A 15,596-nucleotide genomic window follows, 5' to 3' on the forward strand; every position below is an offset into this window, starting at 1 on the left:
GCTAGCTAAAGTACCTTACAGTTGGGCCATTTAGATTAGAGCCTACGTCCATTTTAGATCACTGATGCCCAAACCAAAACAAAGATTTTGGCCCAATTCCTGTCTAAAATGTTCAACATTAGGGTTGATTTTTATCTGAGTTATTTGAGTCCGAATTCAAACTTTAATAATATGAATCAAGTTCAAACAGAAGATTGGTTTTGTTTTCATAAAATGAATTGAGTTTGAGCCAATCTAAATATTTGAGTTCGAGTCAAATTTAAGTTAGTTTTGTACTGACTTTTTTTTTATTTGAATTGATTTTAAATTGAGTATCGTTTGAACATGACCTAGATAAATCCAACCCATCTTCTTCAAACTTTGGATCTTCATGAGTTTAAACTTGTGTTTCTAACACTTATATTCTATTGTATAAGGTTGGATTTGATTCTAGTTGCTGAAATTCAAATTTGAGTTCAAATTGAATAAACTAAGTTTAAGTAAAAAATTAAATCTATTTCATAAACAAGTCAAGTTTAAATTAGTTCATATTAATATATAATTAAATTATTTTTAAACCTAATTTGAATATTAATTCGTCAATCTCAAACCAATTTTAAACTAATTCTTTTTAAATACAAACTGGTTGAAATCCAACCTTGCTCTTGTCTAAAATTCTTTCACAAGCAAAGCTTAGAATAAGAAGTTACTAAATTTCCCATTTTAATCTCACAAACATCCACATTAGTGATCCTTTTATCCCCTTTTGTTTTTACCTCATTTCCCAACACAATCTGCCAAGTTTTAGCTGAATTTTAGCGGAATTTTACCGCTTATTTTATCGAGTTTCGACTTTAAGAGTCGCCATTTACAATGCCCTGTGCCCAGAAACCTACAAAAACTTCATTCTCTTGAAAACTCCCCCTTTAAACATTGTTGGGATCGACGGAAGTGCTTCAAGGCAATTTGTTTGCTTTGTCTTTCTAGTAATACGTCACAATCTAATCTAATCTGAACAAACTAAATGCAATCTATCCCTTCTTCTAATTTAAAGCTTACCTTGGAAACACCTACTATTTTAAGGTAAATCTTTGTGTTTATTCAGCTTGTGTAGATTCCATATGAGTCAAGAGTGTTAAAAAAATGGCAAATCTAATCTATATTCGAACCAATAATTGAACTAAAAAATAGGGTAATAAAAAGTTTAGTTTAACTATCAATTAGAATTTCGACCAAACAAGTTTATTTAGTTACTAATTTAGTAATGTCTGTAGGCTGGGTAACGGAACAAAACTGAATTAAAGGAAAATAAGTTCAAAAGTAGAAACATTTGTTCAAGATGTAAAGCATTTGTTCCATTTCTCTAATCGTTTCATCAACAAGGAGTGACCTTATTCTATTGACATTTGCTATTGTAGACAAATCAAAGAAAATGTGAAATTAGAAGTCATAACACTTGTTCCAAGATTGGAATGACCGTTTCTCTGAAAATTTAATTAAAAAGCCTTAACAACAAATTTGATCCCATTATTTGATATATTTAGTTTAATTTAAAACTAGTTAATCATTCAAGCGATTTCATTTTGGTTTGCAATTTTAGAAACGAAAAATTGGGTTCTCAGCCACCTCCAAAAGTCCAAAACTCACCAAGGAGAGACGGTTAAAGGTTACTGATTAAGCTATCTCACATTCAGCAGCAGCATGGCAGCTTACCTTATAACTAGTTGGTTTGATTGGCATATTTTTGATCGCCTTATAAATGGAGACGAATGTATGTGGACACACCCAAAGCAGGGTTTTGTTTTTGCATGTTGGTAATAATGCTGATAAGTGAAAACAATGACTGATTCTTTGAGTTGTCATATCATACTTGGCTTATTTATGCATTATTGTCGGACGCAATTGCTGACTGATCTCTGCAGCAACTTGACTGTAAAATTTGGATAAAGCAACATTAAACTCTTAATAGATTATTAAAAAATAAGAAATCTTCAATCTGTTATCATAAAGTACGCAAACATAGAAATGTGTTTTCATGTTTATCACAACAAATTTTTTCATATCCTGAAATATGCTAGTTGCATACTTTTAAATATAATTCTTGCTGATTCTATAAATTCTGCTAACAGGAGGAATAGTGTTTCTGGTGGTTAATGTCAACTAAGGATTTATTTCAGGTGTTGAGTGGTTCACCAAATAATATTCTAGTTAGTAAAATTGTGATACAGTGATACATGTTGTCGAGTCTGGAATACCAACCTGATTCTAATTCCTTGGCGACTGAATTTACCTGTTAAAGGCAGGTGATACATGTCTTGAAAGAAGACAATATAGGAAAGTGCTGGCCACTAGTACTATCATTACCCCAACCAAAACTTTGGAAAATTTAAAGATGATAAGAAAGAGCGAAGAAAACAACAAATATCTTTGTTCCCACTAGCATTTAGCAGATTCAGCTTTTCAAAATGGATGATGTGGTTTATCACTAATCTATTGGATAGGTTGATCTAACACTTGAATCACATTCAACATCATTCATTCTTCAATCTTGAATTAATATGATTTGATGTGACCATGAGGGTCGGCACAGAGTCTAGATACTCACAAGAACTCCCAACCAAGACTCCACGGTCCACCACTAAAGTTAAATGTTCCATCTACTTTTGGCCTTTCCCAAAATCTTCGTGTTTCTTTGTCTTTTAATAGGAGAAGAAAAGTACCAAGTGGATGGTGTGTGTGCTTGAAAGAAAACAGATAATGGATTTGGAGGGACCTGTAAAACGCTCCCTTGCAATCCCCACTATTACCCACAAAGCAACAAGCAAGGCTGTTGTTTTGTTTTGTTAGGGCATGTTTGGATTGGTGTTCCGTTTCAGCATAATACCAAAGTCTGGCCAGCTCTTATTCCCATCCATAGCACATAATGACAAAGAAAAATCAACTGAGAGAGAGGGAGAAAGGGAGAAAGAGACAAGAGCTCTTCATTTTTTTAGAGGAGAAAGTAAGAAAGATAGAAAGTAAAAAGAGTAAGTGCGCTCTCTCTTCTATTGTATTTGTATTTCAAGAAATTCCGTATTCCTCTTATCCCTCCAAAGGACAACAAAACAATGAAGACAAAAACAAACTCTTGTGTTGTCGCCAAAGCAACCATGGAAAAGTCCTTCAAGACAATAACTTTAATTCCATTTTACTTACTTTGCAACAAAACCCTAGCCCACAAACCCTACCTAATTCCTGTCATCCCACTTTGATGGATTAGGAAATGTTTTTTTAGGGCCTTTACGGGTTTTTGCTGAATTTTATAACACACCTGGGAATTTTAATTCACTACTCTGTTTCATCTGTAATTCTCAAGAACAGCCACTGAGCTTTCTCTGGTGAGTTCTTGAAGCTGATAATTGATTTTGACTGCTTGATTTTGGGGAAATCTTTGAAAACCAATGCATGTCCAGTTGAGTTTGCTCTCTGTTTTAAATAAAGAAAGTCAAATTTGCTTTTGTTTTTGGCATACTATTCATTTAGAGTCTTTTGGTTGCTGGAAACTATCATGAAAGAGTGGAGATAATAATTCAGAAACCAAAAATGCAGAATTTTTCACTTAACTGAGCCTAATACAACTTGTTTGGTTAGTCATGTTTAGTATTAATGTGCCTTTGGAGATAAGTACAAAAACAAAACGGAAGAAACCTGGTCTTGCTTTTCATTTTCTATATTGGAATTAGATTATTATTTGTTGGTTAAATAGTTCTTTTAACGAGTCATAATCTTTATTCTACTGGAAATTTGGAAAGGGAACCAGCTTCTTGTTTTCTCAGAATAACAATAAGCAAAGATGAAATAGTGTTGTTTGCCCACTCAGGGGAGGAAATGGAAGATGAAGAAAAAGTAACCATCTTTCTTTGTGCAAGAAGTTTCTTCTAATTATAGATTTAATATGTTTTTTCCTCTACTGATCATCTTCTTCAAATTTTAATGGCTACCTGATGATCTAATTCTTGCTATATATTTGGTCTCAGCTCCTGTTTCTGGGCACGGAGTTTGTTTTTATAGTTAATGGCAGGAATGGTTCAAGAGGAGGGATCATCACCCCTTCAGTTTTTCTCCCGGATGTCACTGTCTCCTGGGTTTGGATCACCGTATCCATGGCTTAGGGAGCTGAAATCTGAAGAGAGGGGTTTGTGTCTAATTCATCTCCTTGTCGCTTGTGCAAACCACGTTGCTGCTGGCAGTGTTGAGAATGCAAATATAGGTCTTGAGCATATTTCCCACCTTGCTTCTCCAGATGGGGATACCATGCAGCGAATTGCTGCATATTTCACTGAGGCACTAGCTGATCGAATGCTTAAAGCTTGGCCTGGTCTACACAAAGCCCTCAATTCCACGAAAATATCATCAGTAACCGAAGAAATACTTGCCCAGAAGTTATTCTTTGATCTCTGCCCCTTCATGAAGCTTTCATACGTGATCACAAATCAGGCAATTATAGAAGCCATGGAAGGAGAGAAGATGGTCCATATTATTGATCTTAATTCCTTTGAGCCTGCCCAATGGATCAACCTTCTTCAGACGTTAAGTGCACGCCCAGAAGGCCCACCCCATTTGAGGATTACTGGTATACATGAACAGAAAGAGTTACTGGAACAAATGGCTCTGCGATTGGCTGAGGAGGCTGAAAAATTGGACATTCCATTCCAATTTAACCCTGTAGTAAGCAAATTGGAGAATCTTGATGTTGAAAGTTTACGTGTAAAGACCGGAGAAGCTCTTGCTGTCAGCTCTGTTCTTCAGTTGCACACTCTCCTGGCAACAGATGATGAGATGCTCAAGAGGAGCTCTCCAACAGCATCAAAAACTCAAAATTCTAGTCACTTGCAGAGAGTCTTGCAGATGAACCAACGCACGCTGGGAGAGTGGCTTGAGAAAGATTCTTTCCATCTGTACAGTGCAAGTCCTGACTCTGCATCAGCATCAACCCCACTGACCCCACTGTCTTTAGCTGCTTCACCAAAAATGGGAAGCTTTTTAAATGCCCTTTGGGGTCTATCACCAAAATTGGTAGTAGTAACCGAGCAGGAATCCAATCACAATGGCCCTACTTTAATGGAGAGGGTCATGGAAGCATTGAACTTTTATGCAGCATTGTTTGATTGCTTGGAGTCCACCTTACCCAGGGCATCGATAGAGCGGCAGAAGGTGGAGAAGATGCTTTTTGGAGAGGAAATAAAGAACATCATAGCATGTGAGGGAACTGAGAGGAAGGAAAGGCATGAAAAGCTTGAGAAATGGATTCTGCGACTTGAGTTAGCTGGGTTTGGAAGGGTGCCTTTAAGTTACCATGGCATTTTACAGGCTAGGAGGTTGTTGCAGAACTATGGCTATGATGGGTATAGGATCAAAGAAGAGAATGGACGTCTAGTTATTTGCTGGCAAGATAGACCCCTCTATTCTGTTTCTGCCTGGAGGTTTAGAAGTTATGACTGAAATTATTGACCATGCAGGAAATTTGTGTGTCTGTGTGTGCTCTGTTTTCCCCTTTTTTTCTACTTCGTATAAAGGAACCTAAGTTTTAATTCTCTGAAATTGCATAGCGTTTCCGAGGAAAGGTTTGAACTACTTCATCCTCTGATCCATATATTTTCTCTCTGTTGTTTATTATTTGTATTTTATTTTACTGATTTGCTATTCTTGTTTGCTAATCAATAGATTTGTAATAAACAGACTTAATATGTTGTACTCATTATAATTAAACTCTCCATTGATTCTCTAGAGTTGCCTCTGAAAAACTCCCGTAGTATACTTTATGACCACTCACAGGAAGCAGTAGAATGGTTTCTTCCCGGGATTATAAGAGCAGGAAATTTGCTAGAAAAATGTTTTTAGCCTGAAGTAATTGTATGGTTTCATGTGTTTTTAAGGCAGATTGATTTTGATACATCAACTGACTTTATGCATTTAAGAGGTAAATTCTCAATCTGTTGAGTGTAAGGTTTAAGGATATTGATTACACATAGAGTAGATTTAAGCTAAATCGAGCCCGAACAATGACTGGTCAAGCTTGACTCAAATTCAAAAAGTCCAATTTGAACTTTAGTTGGCAATAAGGTTGTTAAAGAACTGTTAGAAAGAGTTGGAAAATAAAAAAATGAACAATTGTCAAAGAAAAAATCACTGATAAATATGAAAAATCAGTTAAGAAGATAAATTTGCCAATGATTTTTCGGCATTCATTGGATTCAAGTTAGCTTGACTAAAACTCGAGTTTGGGTTATCGCAACTTGTGTTTGGCACTGGATTCAGCCCTGATTACACATACCATTTTCATCACATAAACTGACATGACTGCCAAAAGAGAATTCCTATGACATACGAGGTTGGGAACTTGGGAATTTGCTTTAATAGTTTAAGCTTGCATCTGGTTACGCGTGAGCAATTGTACACTAAATATATGGAAAGTTACTAATATAATTCTCAGGCAGCTTTATCAGGATCTGCCAATAAACTGATAAATATGGACTTGTTCTAGCTCCCTTGTTAATTATCCCAGAAGGCTACAAGGCTCAGTAGTGGGTTACATACACATTGTACTCAACAGTGGCATCTCCAGTTTTGGCATCAAACCAAATTGTATGTGCCAATGCATATCCATGAGCCAACCTAAACAGTCCACTGCCTCCAACAATCGGCATCTCTCTCACATCATTGAAAACAGGATTTCTCCCAAGAATGCTGATGCTACTTCCATTATATTTACCTTCCATGAAAGCAAAGTTCACGACCATAAGCAGTGAAACTTCTTGCTGTGCAGCTATGGCATATAGTCCTTGAGCCCTTCCCACAAGCTTCGAGTTGCGTTCAGGTCCTTCCGTTAAGGCATCATCCATCATCGTTGTACTGCCAAAGCCATAACCAGTACTGTTAGGTGGTCCTGCAATTTTCACAGCAGTTGGGTTCTTGCCACCAATAATGTCATGAAAGTAGAAATTGAGGTGACTTGTTTTCTCTGTGCGCTTTATAGCTATGCCTTCTGCGAGTTCTTCATAGAAAACTCCATTGCTAGCTATGAAAAAGCATGATAAAAAGACTAAGAAATAGGCAGTGAAGACACAGAAACAGACAGAAGAAATCATATTGGAACTTTACTAGGGAACTCGAGAGTGCTCTTTTGGGTTACAGTAAGTAGAGTTAGAAGTGTGAAGGAATTGACTAGTGTTGCACCCAATTTAAAGACTGGACAAAGTGTAAAGTATGATGCTCTGCAAAGGCTTAGTATTCGTATAATACTTATAAGTAAATCTCACATTGACAAAATACAATAATAATGTTAGCTATATATAAATAATTCATATTATTTGAAGATAATAAGATAAAACAAAACTGATTTAATAGTCGGTGCACTCCCCGGACCAAACAGTTTGATTATTCTTGCGCATGCAAAGGTGTGCTTATGCTTGACGATAAAGCTTTGGCTCCTCTTTGACAAAAGAATGATTACGCCTCCACCTTTCACATACCCATGTGCTGTAATTGCACAATATCTAGCTTATACTTTACTCTCCGTATATTTTATCTTTCTTGAAACAAAGCTTACATAACTTTCTTGAAACAAAAGAATTAATGAGGAGCTGTGATGTGCTTGGCTGGCTACTTTACAGTGTGTAATATATTTTCTATGCATTCTCTTTCCTTCTTAATTCATAGAAAGCTGTATTCAGAAGTTGATTCCTAAGTGTCTCGAATGTTAGAAAACACATTAAGCTAAAAAAAAAAAAAAAAAACTGGATTTCAAAAGTCAATCACATAAAACATGCCATATTTATATATTTTGATTAATAATGTGTTTATCTATGGTCATATTAAGTTTTTTTAACTGATTTTAAGGTTACAAGTTATAATAAATATCTACAATGAGTATTAATTTGAGTATCAATAATGTAATGTCAATTATGTAATTTTGAATTAATAATAGAGTATTTAGAATTTAGAATAATATAATTACAAATAAACACCTCACATAACCTTCAACAATGAGCTCTGCCTCCTTATCCCCGGTTACCGGACTATGCCCTGCAATGTGTCCAGGCCAACCGAGCAGTTATTTACTCCTGGTTCATTCCAGTTCTTGCCATTGATCATCAAGCAGAGATCACGCAGTCAATAAAACATCTCAATTACTTCAAGACTTGGAAAAGGGAACAGAAATCTAGTTTTAGTTGTAATATATTTTTGGCTAACAGAAGTCTAGATTATAAATAGAACCTGGAAAATCACAGTGGAGATGGAGTTATTGTCCTATCTGATAATACTGGTATGTGGAACAACGGCTTGAAGTAAGCTGACTGCATTTGGTAGGTGGCATATTTTTCTTCCCTTCACAGTCTGTAACATTTTCTCTGAATTCACCAGACAAAAACATGAAAAATTGACAAAGATGGCCAGACAGAAAAAACAAGATATCGGAATCCCAGAAGCCATGTTCATTGTTTAAATTTTGATGATTACTGAGATAAACTGTTTGTTTTAAGAAGCACAGTCCATGAATATATTAGTGAAGAAGTTGAAGCAATATGCAGGAAAGTGCTGTGTGTCTTACAATGAATCTTCCGAAGTTGTGGAACTTTGGTGCTATTGGTTAAAAAGGAATTAACAATGTTATTAAGACTAAATACATAGTATTAGTAAGGTAGAATTCAATCCAAGTTACTCAAATTGAAATTTGAGTTTAGATCAAATTAAAAGAATTTAAGTTAGCTCGGATAAAATCAAAGTAAAATTATTTTTTAATTTGAATCTCAACTCGTCGATTTCAAATTAAGTCTTGTTTAGCCCAAATTAAGTCCATCTCTACATAAAGTAACTTAGCTTTTGCTCATATCATATGGAAAATCAAAACTCATTATCTTTTTCTTTATATCTTTATTTATTTTATCTTTGCTTCAAAGAGAGCTTATCTCTATAATCAATTGTTATACAGAATGGATTCCCTCTGACAAGCTACATTTTACTCTGTAATCAATTTTTCTATGTATTATTATCTTTATTATCTTCAGTTTCTAACTGATGAGAGCTGCATACAGAAGCTGATTCCATGTGTCTGGAAGGCCAGCAATACACCAGTGAGTACAATCCATGCCCTTGAAGGCGTTATAAGAGCTAGGATGTGCATCTTTTCTCAGCTGTGAGAGAGTGGTTATGTTAAGGAGATGAACTGGTTTCTTGATACTGCTTAACACTTCCTGTAATACGTATGATGCTGCAGGCAAGCCACTCGGATAAGTTGTTCCCATTACAGGTTGCTTCTCCATTGAGCAGTTTTTCGCTGCTGTTTCATTCCAGTCCTCACCTCTGATCAAGCAGTCAATAAAACATCTTAATAGCAAGAAAATGTCATTGGAGAACCTGAATAGAACAAGGCAAGGTGACTAACTTGTAGTGAGAAGGTGAGATTCCTTGAAAAATGACTCTAGTTTTTGTGGGATCTACATCTGAATCAACCCATTTGGCCCAAGTTGTTAAAGCTTCTTGAAAAGCATCCATACGATCCATGTCCTTCAGAATACTGTCACCAGATTGAATATAATCCCATCTGGGTGTTTCAGGAGGCACATACAACATTAGTCCATGCCGAAATCAAGTGACATATAATAATAAATACAGGGCTGAAAAGGTCAGGCCAAACTCGGTTCAAATCTAGAATAATGGTCAATTCAATAGTGATGTATAAAGCTCTTACGGTTGTCCAGCTCTGCGGTACCACCAAAGCCAGGAGTTGAAAACCAAAACATCAACATTCTTCCATACATTGCCATTCTTGATGGAATCAAGTTTCAGAACTCGACCAATTTTCTCCACTTCTATGTCCACCAAGTATGCTGAGTGAAACAGCATCACCGAAACATCATAGTCCTGCAGAATCAACCAATTGATTAAATTTCTGATAAATTTCCAGCTTACAGTAATCTATAGATTATAAATATATAGAACCTGGAAGAACACAGTGGAGATCGAGTCATTGGTCTGACTGATAGTATTGGCGTGTGGAACAGAGGTTTGAAGTAAGCATAACAGCGACTGCATTTGATTAAGGCTTACTGAGTCACCCACGAACATAATTTTCTTGCCTTCAAATCTTTGTAGAAAATCTTCAGCATCAAACCTGCAAGCAATGTGAGTGTAGAGTATAAGAAAAAGCTAATGCCAGTTTAGGAAGCAAAATAAAGCAATGGGTTGTAGGAAACGCCAAGTCGGTCACATTTTTAAGCAATCGGAGAAGTAGGAAACGACAAGTCACAAAAATTCGTCTTTTGATTAAGATAAGAGACAAAGGATTACAACTAATTACCGGATAAGTAAATGACAAGTCGGTTTTTCTTTTACTAGAAAGTGACATGTCGGTTATATTTCATTTATTCTAACAACCTAATCTCTGCTAGTGCCAGCTTTTCGCTCTTTTATGAAGACAAAACTACTCTGTACCGTATCCGTGTCTCTACTTTCAAAATTGACGGGTAATCATGTGACACTTTATCATCAAATTTATTCTTCCACCGCTTTTACACCTTAGCAAACGAATAACTTAAAAAAGAGAATTGGAAATCAAAATATATACATATATTAAAATAACTTTAAATGGTTGTGGAGCATTCAAGAATATATACATATATACGTCTATTTTGATTATAAAGATTAATAAAATTGATAAAATATTAAAATTTTTAAGATAAAAATCTAAAGATAGTGATTGATCTGATCATTTTATTCTGAATTTATCTGTTCAATAAATATAAATAAGATTTTTGATTAAAAAAAAACTTTGAATGATTATCTCTAAAGCTTTATTAAATTTATGACAAATAAAATTTTTATTTTATCAATAATATTTAAATGATATGTACATAAATAAGTTTATATTGAATATTTTAGATTTAAATAAGACTGATTTGATTTGAATTAACTTTAAGTGGGAAAAATGTTTCCTTGGCCCGATTCTACTTTTTCAAAATGCTACAACAAAAGGCCACCAAAAAGGAAGAAAAGATTGTAGATTCATGTACCTCGGCAAGTCACAGTCATGGGGCTGCCATCTGTAGTTAAGGTAGAGATGGTCGGGGCGGCCATACTTCTGGCAATCGAATTCCCGTCGAATGTGCGGGCAGTCTGATGAATTGTAGAGCGGATACGACTCGTCGTACACCCATCTCCCTTCATACACATTGCAACTCTTCTCCTCTTTTCTCCATTTCCCACTCTGCAACACCTTCTGCGAATTCGCCAAACAGAAACATGACAAAACAACTAAGATGGCAACCGAGAAAGAAGAAGATCTCGGAATCGCAGAAGACATTTTCATCTTTCGATACTTGAGACAGAGGGGAAGTAAAAGAGAGAAGAGAGGGAAGAGAGAAGGTGAGAGTTTGGTTTGAAACTGTAGATATATTAATTAATTAATTATATGTAACCAATTGTGCGTGTAAATCAGATTCTGATTGAAGTATAATTTAGTTAAATTCCTAAGAAATGGTATTTAATTTAAGAACATGCCATTTTTTACTAGAACAAAATTAGAATTTTAATGATTGTGATTAGGAAAAATGAAAGAATGTTAATCTAAAAATAAATATCCACCTCTTATATATTTGGCAAATTAAATAAAATAAATAAAAATGGAAATGTAAAATCTAATAAGTAACAAAATTATAGGAACATTGTATACTTTTTCTTCTTCCTCATCATCAATAATCAATTACAATTATGATGACGACTTTTTTTAATCGCAAGAAAGAAACTAACTACAGTGACATGGTGAAAGGGTTGGCGACCATAACAAAAATTAAAATACAGATATGGGAAAGTCCAAGATCTACAGTAGAGGTTCATAATTCCCTAATTTTCACATGTCAAACAGCTCATTTACTCTGCATTTTCTCAATTCCTTAATCAATAAAATTATATACCTAATATGTATGTAATTAAAAAGTTAGATAATAAATCAATATTTTTAATTTAAAATTATTTAATTAAAAAATAACAAATTATCTAAAGGCTTTATAATATTTATTTATTTCATCATAGGTCAAACCATCCATACCTATCAAGACCAATTAATGAGATATTAATTAAAATAGTCACTTTTTATTTTATATATATATATATATAATAACTATTTCTTATTATATAAAAGAGAAGATATGAAGTTGACTAAATAGGTTGGTTGGATGGGTTGGTCAGCCAGGTGGTCAAACACACAACTAACTAATTTTAAAAATAAATTGGTTAATTGAGTGTTTGACAGGCTAACCAACCAGACCAAATAATTTTTAAAAATAAATTGATTGATTGAGTATTTGACTAACTGGCTAACCACCAGACCAACCTTTCCACCATTAAAATTATCAAAAAATTTTATATTTTCTCTCATATCTCGGTCTTAACTAAATAAGTGAGTGAATTTTATATTTTAATTGGATGAGTTTATGTTCGGCTAAATAAATACAAAACTTAAAAATATTTTAGACATTTTATATGTTAAACTATATATATATAATTAAAAAAAAATTAACTATATATATAAAAGAAAAAAATAAACTATTTTAATTTAATATCTTCAATCAACCGTCTGCTGGGTCATTGCCCTTCCTAATCTAAAAACATATATTTGGATGCTTTTCATTTATCCGTTAATTCAATAATAAAAAATTGCTTGGCTGAAGTGAATACAAAGGAAAAATGAATATGTTGTATTATATTATTATGTATTCAGCATAAACATAGAAAAATATTTGCAAAATCAATTAAATTTTTTCATCATCACAAATATAAAAGAAATCAACTTTGGGGATAAAAAATCCAGCACTACACAGGTTGGAGAGATATTTGGAAGCTGCCAAAAATGGCGACCCTCCTCATCCCCAATTCACTCTTTTCCCTACCTTTGTCTCTTCCTACCACACCCTCACGTGCCTACTTCAGGCCTTCCCGCTTGCCAGTGTATCCGGGTCTCGGCTTTCGTTTCTCCCCTAAAACCAGAGGCCTAACGGTGGTGACACGTGCAGGGCCCAGCACTAGCAGCTACGTCTTCGCTTTCCTTCTCCCTCTCTCCCTCCTTGCTGGCACTGTCTTTACTTCGCTTCGAATCGCCGATAGACTTGACCAAAAGTTCCTTGAAGAGGTAACTTTCGGTCTTAACTGGGTTTTTATTTTTTACTTGTTTGTGGTTGAAATTGGAGACTATCTGAAAGATTGTGCTCAATTTTGATATTATAAAGTTAAATTTAATGTAATTTTAGTAACTGGGTTGATTGATTTTGTATGTTTTAATTTGAAAGATTTTGCCTTTGCTTGAGATTGTTGGGATTGTCTGCTGTATAACTGATATTATTTTGAGGTCAAGAATAGGGGTCGACATGGCCTCGGATCGCTGGTTAGCTCAAACGAATTGAGTTTTAGCTGAAGCTTTAGCATAGTTTGTCTACCATGTAATTTTTCCTTTTTATTTGGCAATTTTTCTTCCATAGAATCAGTGAATGGTAAGCTTAAATCAGTCAAGTTAGATCTCAAATTGATCGTTCTGAATTCCAGTTGCGTTCGAATTAATCCTTGTTTGAGCTTAAGTTTCAGTCGACCACCTCGGTTGCTGGCATTGTCGAACTGAAGCTCTCTTCCTTGGATGTTCTTTTTTTTTGGGGTAATTTATCCCTGCCGCTCTGTGAATGGCTAGCTCAAATGAATTGAGTTTAGCTCAAATTGATCGTTCTAGGTTCAAATTGAGTTTAAATTGACCCTTGTTGGATTTGTTACAGTTCAAATTCACTTGTGATCCAGAAATGAGATCCTTTTTTGGAGACAAATCATTTTTCAAGCTAATTGCAGCAGTATTAATTTCAAGATATAATATTTAACTTCATGATTTGATGGTTTAGCTTATACTTAATGAAGCAATGAGGGAGGCGGAAGAAGAGGATGATGACAATGATGATGAGGGAGATGATGAGGGCAAGGATTTTGACGGCAGTGACAGCAAAAAGGATGAAGTGAAAATATTTGCAGAGAAGATACAGGAACCCGTGCTTCCACACACTCGAAATCGTCCCAAAAGGGAAGTGTAAGCTTCATTGATACTTGCATCTCCTTCTTGGAGTTCTTGTTTATAGCATCAAATTCGTTGAGTGTCTGGTTTCAGTTTTAGTAATTGGTTGATGTGAAAATACGGATTTTGTTCTAGCTAGATGGCTATCTGGAAGGTTTTGTATACTTATTCAAGTTGGTAAAACTGTAACAAAAGAGTGATACGGTTGTTGTAGAGCACCATATTTGTTGGAATTGATAACAGTAACTTTTGGTTTTCTAAGTTGATTTGCTATACTGAGGGTGGGGTGGATTCGAACAAACAGCTTCACAGTTTGACTTGAGTTTGAAGGCTCACGACTGTCACCACATTCTTAGTTGAGTCTTGTTTTTAATCTTCACCATCTTTGACTTGAGCTGAAGAAATAGTAATAACTAATCTTGTTTCAAATTTTGTTAAGTTGATATTGCTTGAAATATTTGAAATGGCGAATAATGAAACAACAAAGTGTTTTTTCACCTTTTGATTAACTATAGCATGTTTATTGATGAATTTTATTGAAAAATCTTGGGTGAGAAAGCTAACTTTTTAAGCTTTAAAGGTTAGAAAGGGAATCTCAACAAACCATGGGTGGGAAACCTTCCTTCGTTCTCTCCAATTAAAAATTGGGAAAATTTTATTTCCTAAATATATATATATAGATATATATATATAAGACTCAATTATAAAAATTTTAGTTTCCTTTTTCATCAAAATTAATATAAAAAGAAATTGAATGGCTCTTTGAGATCCTTTTAAAAATTTTATTGTAAATTGCATCACTTTCCTATTCAAATCTTGACTCCATCTTTGATGACAATAATTTACCATATAAAGACGTTATATGATTTTATAAAAAATAATTTTAAAAAATCGTTATTACATATCTAGACACAAGAAGAAATTTTTGCTCCTAAAATAACCCTAGTTGAAAAATAGTCAAATATTTAAATAAATAAATCATTGTAATAATTTTTATTAGTAAAATCCCAATCTATTTCCTAAATATGCTACACAAATTAGTTGGTAAATATTATTAAATATTAGCGATATCCTATTTCAGTAAGGAGGTGCATATTTTATATATATATATATTATTAAATAATGTATAGACACATTATTTACTATGTCACTTATATTATTTACCCTTCTCTTTCACCCACTAATCTTCAACTTCTCTAGTAAGAATTGTTGCAGAGTTCTCTTGCAATGGCATCTAGATTTCTGTTTTTTTTTTCCTGTCTGTTTTGGCCGTTGTAATTTCGACTGTAACATGCACCATAGAAAGTAAGGAGCTTAGCTTTTTTTTTTTAAATTTGTTTTTACAAACTGAAGCTTTTTTGTACAATTCAATTCAGCCATGTTGCCAGTAAACTGAAGCTTAATTGTCTGCGTATTTGTTTTCCGAACAGCGGACGCTCTTACTGCTTTAAAAAAAAAAGCTTCGGTTGACCCAAACGGTGTACTTGAAAGCTGGGACGAAGGCCGTGTTGATCCTTGCGCCTGGCTTCACATT

General features: G+C 34.4%; 4 protein-coding genes across 7 annotated transcripts; 2 read left to right on the plus strand and 2 right to left on the minus strand.

Annotated features, from left to right (window-relative positions):
* Positions 1-2,687: 2,687 nt before the first annotated feature.
* On the plus strand, positions 2,688-5,747 carry LOC123212968 (scarecrow-like protein 3). 4 transcript variants are annotated; one of them, XM_044632246.1, is made up of 2 exons: positions 2,688-3,005; positions 3,996-5,747. In XM_044632246.1, the coding sequence occupies exon 2, from the start codon at positions 4,033-4,035 to the stop codon at positions 5,458-5,460; it is 1,428 nt and encodes a 475-aa protein (XP_044488181.1). In that variant the 5' UTR covers positions 2,688-3,005; positions 3,996-4,032; the 3' UTR covers positions 5,461-5,747. The 4 variants fall into 4 exon arrangements, with proteins under 4 accessions (XP_044488181.1, XP_044488182.1, XP_044488180.1 ...); XM_044632247.1 differs by lacking the exon at positions 2,688-3,005 and adding an exon at positions 3,038-3,430; XM_044632245.1 differs by lacking the exon at positions 2,688-3,005 and adding an exon at positions 3,039-3,356.
* A 491-nt stretch (positions 5,748-6,238) lies between these two features.
* LOC123212973 (dirigent protein 22-like) lies at positions 6,239-7,223 on the minus strand. The gene has a single exon (XM_044632252.1). It carries the CDS (start codon positions 7,104-7,106, stop codon positions 6,537-6,539), a length of 570 nt encoding a protein of 189 aa, XP_044488187.1. The 5' UTR covers positions 7,107-7,223; the 3' UTR covers positions 6,239-6,536.
* Positions 7,224-8,855: 1,632 nt separating this feature from the next.
* Positions 8,856-11,378, minus strand: LOC123212971 (protein trichome birefringence-like 38). The gene is made up of 5 exons (XM_044632251.1): positions 11,031-11,378; positions 9,961-10,132; positions 9,710-9,882; positions 9,404-9,562; positions 8,856-9,321 (listed from the first exon to the last, which is right to left on the minus strand). The coding sequence occupies exons 1-5, from the start codon at positions 11,324-11,326 to the stop codon at positions 9,030-9,032; spliced, it is 1,092 nt and encodes a 363-aa protein (XP_044488186.1). The 5' UTR covers positions 11,327-11,378; the 3' UTR covers positions 8,856-9,029.
* A 1,340-nt stretch (positions 11,379-12,718) lies between these two features.
* On the plus strand, positions 12,719-14,323 carry LOC123212974. Its single transcript, XM_044632253.1, has 2 exons — positions 12,719-13,144; positions 13,896-14,323. The coding sequence occupies exons 1-2, from the start codon at positions 12,866-12,868 to the stop codon at positions 14,079-14,081; spliced, it is 465 nt and encodes a 154-aa protein (XP_044488188.1). The 5' UTR covers positions 12,719-12,865; the 3' UTR covers positions 14,082-14,323.
* The last annotated feature ends 1,273 nt before the right edge of the window (positions 14,324-15,596 follow it).

The sequence above is a fragment of the Mangifera indica genome, chromosome 4 (assembly GCF_011075055.1).
Source record: "Mangifera indica cultivar Alphonso chromosome 4, CATAS_Mindica_2.1, whole genome shotgun sequence".
In the NCBI taxonomy this organism is placed as follows: Eukaryota; Viridiplantae; Streptophyta; class Magnoliopsida; order Sapindales; family Anacardiaceae; genus Mangifera; species Mangifera indica.